Source organism: Serinus canaria, chromosome Z (assembly GCF_022539315.1).
Source record: "Serinus canaria isolate serCan28SL12 chromosome Z, serCan2020, whole genome shotgun sequence".
NCBI classification, from domain to species: domain Eukaryota; kingdom Metazoa; phylum Chordata; class Aves; order Passeriformes; family Fringillidae; genus Serinus; species Serinus canaria.
The window spans coordinates 50,369,122-50,376,318 of NC_066343.1; the positions used below are offsets into that span (position 1 = coordinate 50,369,122).

Here is a 7,197-nt window from a genome sequence, read left to right on the forward strand (position 1 = left end):
TTTTCCTCCGTTTTCCAGATTAACCCATCCAGAGGATGGAAGTGGTTACTCTTCCCAGTAAAAATAATGGCTTTGCTTAACCCAGCAATTTGCTCTGCCTCAGTGTGCTGCAGTGAAAGCAAGCTATAAAAGCAAAATATGTCCACCTCTGCCTCACTCTGAAAGAAACCTGGAACTGGAAGGAGACAGACAGTGCAGTATACTAATGCAATGCATTCCCTTAGCAGCCTGGGCTCTTACGCAGTGCCTGAAGAGGTTTTAAAGCTCTCACAAAGAAACCATAGGAAGGCAGGCAACACACATTAGGGAAATACACAACCCAGTAACAGTAAGGCCCAATTTTACTGAGGAAAATAGTAAGTTCTGAAGACTCTATGATCTGGATACTAACTAATGAGTACAAAGTCTCAATAAAACAGCTTTATACAGCAATTTAATAGTATAACAAGACATTTATGATCCTGGAACTCCTAACAGATGTGATAACATTTATCACCTCTCAGCTCACTTTACTACACAAGCATTCCACAGTACTTCTACCAGTTTACGATTGGAATTTATTTCCTTACCCGGGCTACTGTTAAAGAGCTGACAGGCAGTTTTCTTTCATAGGTTCTGTCCATTAAGTGGGCTAAGTCAGCTGGAGAAAGCAGAAAAAGTATGTGTTTAATCAACTGGCATAAGAGGAAAATCTGCAGAGCCATGATATAACTTAGAATAGAACCTGTCCATGAAATCAAATTCCAGGTTCTTAACATTTCCATTTTAAAATTGTATAGAAACAGTACTTCCAAATATTGTTGAACACTTTAACAGAAAATAGTGCATGAGAAAATTCTCAACATGATGATCCCAACTTACTAGGAAAAAAAAGAGTAAAAAAACCAACTCTATAAAGTGATGAATGAAATTAGTATAACTAATATAAATAATCTAAAACAAAAAATTAGCAGGTGTCCTTTAAATTCCCGTTTGCTTCAAGCCTAGTATATGCTGGACAGTGCTTTAGGCATGGATTTTTATTTTACAGTAAAACAATGAGACACAGAAACATATAGTACCATACTGATAAACCTTACAGTCACACACAGCAATCCAAAGAAATCCTGTCAACTAAATGGGGCACTGCGCCAGTAACTAAGTAGCTTTATAGCATTCTGCTTCAGCAGTCATATAATAGTATTAATCTGACCATGCAGGAACTTAAACTTCTGACTGTCGAGCAGGCAGCCAGCCATTGCATTTAATGAATTAATCGGAAGCTAAATTAATTTGGAGTTTTAGCTCTGTACTGTTCCTGGAAAATAAAGATTATTCAGAAAGAGTAGGCTGCTCAAGATATTCTTAATGTCATTGTTTGACCATGAACTGACAATATCAAATCTATAAGCTTTAGAGACTTAAACCACACTCTTTGTTGCTATTCTCCTCCATCCTGAGGACCAGAAATCTAAAACATTCCCACTGCAACATTTGGAATTTGCTTCCTCCTTTATAACTGTTACTCAGTGAGTCACTCCTCTGACACCCCTCAGTAAAGCCTGCTGGCCCTCCTTGGCCAGCGGATGGGCTGGCTTGTTTTACAATTAATTTTCCAAAACGGTTAACCTACCTCCACACCTGTAAGTGAAACGTGAGATAAGCACAAATTGCAGCACTACATCAGAACAACTAACCCTTCTACTCTTGCAAAGTTGTCAGGGGCAGGAAATAGCACTGCATCAGTAACATGCTCTATCTCCAAGGGATGCTGTCCACAAAACAAGTGATATCCCTATTTATTACTTTTAAAACTCCTGTACCACAGTGAACACTGGAGGGTACAGTTTTAACAGAACAAATGACATTCATTATAAGTAATCTGTCAAATTACAGCACACGGATGAAGTTTTCAGTAAAATGACAGAGCGCTGACTTGGAATAAAACAGTTGACTCCAAGTCTGTACAACGCTGTTGTCTGCCACATAGCAGTATTCCTTGTTTACTTAACAGCTTTCCTCCTGAGGCGTTCTTCAAAACATAAAATGAGCATTTATCTTCTGGCTGAGGAACAGCAAACTTTCCATGACCATGAAAGCAAAGAGAAATTTGTGGCAAAGTTAGTAAGGCCAGTACCAGCTCCTACAAAAGACTGCACAAGATGCTGAAGTGATGTGGGCTATCAACGCCATGCTTTAACATAATCACTTACAAAAAAAGCAATTTTTTAATGGTAAAGAAATTTATATGGGAAGATCCTTACAAGAAGTTTCTATAAGTGCCTTTGACAGTGTATTACCCATCTCTGCAGAAGTCACAAAGGTCATGATGAAGCACGTGGGTAAAGGCACAGGGAACATTCCCAGTAGTGCTAGAATTTAGAGAGAAGGGATGCTGTGACCAGCTCAGTTTATCCAGATCAAAGCACCAGGTAAGTCCTTGCCTAAATGAAGTAAACTGTCATCCACTATTCTTAATCTCCATTTTGAGACAGCTGGAAAGAAATGTTTGCTTCAAAATCTGGTATCTTTGATGATACAGCAATGTGGACCTGAGACTCAGAGTTCATTTATCTATTCCAGAACTGTTTTTGTTATGCATACCCTCCCAAAGCTAGAAGGTGATCCCTATGACCACTCTGGGATCACACTCAAGCCCTGAGCTTGGCATTTCTTCTGTCTAGGTGCTCATGAAGATGAAGAGCCTGCTCTAGAAAACACTGACTACTTTAGCAGAGTATAAACCAAATGAATACAATGCCATGAGTACAAGACCACAACACTGCTGGCCATTATACAACAGCATCCTCCGAGAGATTTCGCACATAGAATTTTAATGACTGACCTTTATTGCTGACTACAAACCTGAAATTCTCTATCAGATTTACAGTATGGAAAGCACTTACCTATGAACTCCATATAAACATTAAACACTTATCTATCATCTCCAGTGTAAGAGTTACAACAAAATGGGCTGATTAAATCTAAAATAATAGCAGACAAATGAAAATAATGGAAAATTTAGCTTTGTTTTCAGACAAGTTGAGGTTTCTGCAGCAGTATTATTACAGGAATTAATTGCAATTAGTAATTATTTCCTAGCTTGTTTTCTGTGAAGTACGCCTAAAAATTTTCACCAATTCATAATTTCAAATAATTCAGCCACCTTTTGTAAATCAAGTTTGCTCCATAAGTTGCTATTCAATAATCAAGACCGAAGTTTCTTCTTAGTTAAAGCATCCTTACAGCAGTACTAGAATGCAAGCATGTGAATGCCCAAGTCTCCCAGCATTGTTGGCAGTAAAACCTGAGTGCTTCCACTGTGTATAAACCAAGCCAATATTTTAATGGCCAAATCAGAATTCTGTGTCCATTTTAACAGATACATACTGCAAATGCTTTTGTCTGACTCATCAAAAAAAAACTAGCCTATACAGTCTCTCATATGTGCTGCCTAAAAATACATTTCTACAAGATTAACTCCATAAATTTAATTTCTCTAAAAATGTATTACTTTTAGAGTAATGTTCAAAAATTAGTGAAATTAATGACACAAACCATAAAGATTAGATCATTTAATTTCAGGCCATGACTTCACAGAGGTCTCTATAACACTGGTACATGATATATCATGTCCACTTTTATTTTCATTTGTCCATAGAAACTCACTACCTTGTTGCCTGCAACAGGGTGGTTCAGGATATGACTCAGCAAATACTGACCCTCACCTTCCAAGCCAGTGGTTATGATTTCTAACACTAGCTTGGTGGCCTAGGAAATCATCATCATTTCAGTTTGATTCACAGTATGTACCTATCCACAGAATGTAGCCACATCACCAAGCAGCACATTATCAATATGGGGCACATTTGGCCACCATGTAAGGTCACTTTTATTCTGCTTACACCCTTGTCTTCTTAGAGGTGGTTGATTCAAGACAGAGGTCTGACCCAGTGGTGGGAAATGACAATAAAACTGAAATGCAAAGTTTACCTGTCCTGAGAGTGATGGGCAGAGCTAATACCCTAATTCACAGGCTAACTGGTGCTATAAAGAAAACTTTGTTTTATTTTAAAGACTCAACTAAAATATAAAGGCCAAGGCAAGTATTTTGCCTAACAAATTTATTTGTTCCACATTTATCTCTATTTCCACATAACTGGAAAGAACAGCAGCTCAATGGCTTTGTACTGAACAAGGCTTTGAATGGAAATTATTCATGTCTGTAAGGGTAGCACCGCCACCTGGTGTTGCAGATGAGCCAATTTAGGTACTGTGACTCTTTCTAACAAAAATAAGAAATATCCTGTCTCACCTGGATTCTGCAATCCCCTGGGATTCCGGTTTTCTTTGTACTTCATTTTTATTAAATGGAATCCAAATTACTTCTAGGCAGCCATCTTCCTACCAACAAGCAATTTGCAAATTCCAAATTAACACATTTTCAATTCCTATCTTCTTGAACAAAAGCATTTTGGAACACAAAATACAGTCTTGCTCTTTCCTCTACATTTTTGAATAGTGAAGTTTGTTAAACTCATTCATACCTGGATTCTAAACTGAGGTTGCAGTGAAGACAATAAAGCATGTCTTACATAGACACGTGTAAGTAAATGAGTTTGCATCTGGGATAACATATCACCTCAGCAGAGAAATGAGGTGACCGACTTTAAATCAAAAAATACTTCTTTTGCCCTTAAACATAGCTTTGCGTGACAACAGTTCTCAAACAATGTTTGAAATACAGAAACAAAAGAGCACTTCCTCAACACAAGGAACTCACTCTAGCTATAATCACCAGTTAGTACAGACAAGACTATATGTGCAACCAGACAACTGACAGCTACAGAGCAGATGTCTGCAGGGCTGTCTCCTCTCTGAAAATGCTAATACAGCTGACACCGTGCTAGCTTGTTTTCTCTTTTCTGCGAACACAAAATGAAAATGCAAAGCAGTTCTTTGAAAATCAGGGAATAGACATCTGCTTTGGCTCAAGACCATCAGCAGAGGAGCAGCAAGAACCCTGCCTGCCAAACAGACACAGAAGGTCTTGCCAGGCCTGGAGAAAGCCAAACATGGACTGTATCAGCACAACGTTTCTTTTCTACAGTGGATTTCTACTGGCTATGACACTTGCCAAAATAAAAACCCATTTTCACCTGGAGGTGTGACTAAGTCAAATGCATCCCAGGGCACAAATCTGTGGCTCCAGCCCAAAATACATGGCACAAGCAGTCCAACTGACAGCAAAGTGTAACAAGGTATTAATAGTCTCTGCAGGATTCAAGCTACATACATAAGGACCCACTAGGTATTTCCCATGTAGAACCTAATTCCCACCTAAATGCTCAGAGGCAAATAAAAGAAACATATTAGTGCATTAAAAAAGTTTGATTATTTTGTCTGTCCTCCTGCCCAACAAAAGCCCCTAAATTTCAGCTGATGATTCTTCTTACAGACTCATAATCTGTGTTGCAAATAACAACCACAGTTCTGGGGCCTAGTAATGAAAATAGACTATGAATTACAGTCTCCAAAACACCTGTGGGACAAAAAAAAAAAAAGAAAAATCCACCTTTAGCATGGAAAAATGCTCTGCAAGATGCTTTGTCTTAAAAGTAGTCATCAGAAGGATAGTGGAATGTCATTTCAAATGTAATCTAGACAAATAATTTAGCTATAAAATTTGCACAGGAGATCTCAGTACCGTGTGCAGATACAGTTTAATAAATAACTTGTTGAAAATAATAAGTTTAGCTTCATTTCCCCCTCTTCTTAAAAAAAAAATCTATAATTCAAGAAGAAACTGCAAAACCCCGAGGAAAATTTCCTCTTTAAAAAACATCTTTAAATATGATTGTCCTGTAATACTTATAGAATTGCTTTTTTTTCACACTGGAGTACTGTTAAAACAATGTCAATGAAGACATCAGTCAGAAACAGTCATACACTCTGGATTTTGTGAAAGAAAAAAATCAGCTTGTAGAAACTGAACATTAAGAAAACAGGCAAATTCTAACTTGTTTCTGCACTATAGCTCTGAATACATATGATAAATTTTTAACATGTTGAGTGCTTTTTGACATAGAAGCTCATAGGCATATTGTTTCATCTTCTTTTTTATTCTGAAGGACTTACATGTGGTAAGGCAACCAAAAATGAGCTTGAGTTGCAATTAGACAAAGTGGAGACACGAAACAAACTTTTCTCACCCAGGTTATGCTCCTCTTTTTTTCTCTTTTCCCATTTTGAGCTATCCACATAGGCTGAAGAAAGAAGAGATCTTCGACCTAATGAAGAGAGAAAATACCATGTAAGCTGGGTTGCTTACACAGCTCTACACAAACATTTTATTAGGTACCACCTTCTTGTGTTATATTTGCCAAGTGGAATACACTGAACTGTCTTTATGTCAGTAAGTACTAATGTAACAATTCAGATTCTTTATATCTGGATCAACTATTATACTGTAATAGTTGAAAACTGAAAAGCTTCTCCCAAGAGGTTTTTTTTCTCAGCATGGAACATGTATTTCCAAACCTAAACTCCATATTTAAGAAAATAACAAACTTGTAAAGGTAGAAAAACCCTCAACATAAAAGTAACTTCTCTGTGCACACAGACCTTTCTCATCAAATGTTAGCAATTAGCTAAATGTAGCTCAAAAACACAAGCAAAAAAAAAAAACAACAAACCCACACAAACATGCTTCCCTGTTGTCGCTGAATGGTTATTTCCACCTATAAAGGCATATCTCACTAAAAATACTTTCATTTTTTTAATCGCCACTCTTCCATCTCCTATGAACTGCAGACTTACTGAAATATTTATAAGAGCTTTTTCCAAACACTCTTTGTATCACAAAAACTGCTTGAGATGCTGTGCTAGCTTTTGAAACAAAACAGAAAATGCTTCAGCTGGAAGATTGTGAATCAGTCATGGATGATGAGGTCTTGAAAATGCATGAGGAACACCTGGATAAAACTTGTTAAAGGAAGATACAGAAATACATGCAGAAGGTCACAGGAATTAACATTATGAAATAAGAATATATTAAAAATAGATAGTACAACGCTACACAGGAGTCTTAGCAACTACTTCAAAGCCCTTACCTAAATACCATCTGCTAGCACTAAAGTTTCGTTTTGATAGTGAAACAATTTTTCCTTCTTATTACTCTTCTGACACGCAATTATACCCACACATTCTGCACTGAAC

At 37.3% G+C, this 7,197-nt stretch overlaps 1 protein-coding gene across 2 annotated transcripts in view; it reads right to left on the reverse strand.

The window, feature by feature from the left end:
• MRPS27 (mitochondrial ribosomal protein S27) overlaps window positions 1–7,197 on the reverse strand; it is a 42,636-nt gene that overhangs the window by 34,326 nt on the left and 1,113 nt on the right. Inside the window, exons 2-3 of one of the 2 annotated variants that reach the window (XM_030237425.2) lie at window positions 6,192–6,269; window positions 570–640 (exon numbers count right to left, since the gene is read on the reverse strand). In XM_030237425.2, coding sequence (XP_030093285.1) covers window positions 570–640; window positions 6,192–6,269 — 149 coding nt within the window. Of the gene's footprint in view, window positions 1–569; window positions 641–4,294; window positions 4,314–6,191; window positions 6,270–7,197 lie in introns of those variants that run through there. The other variant, XM_050986639.1, reaches the window with a different exon arrangement.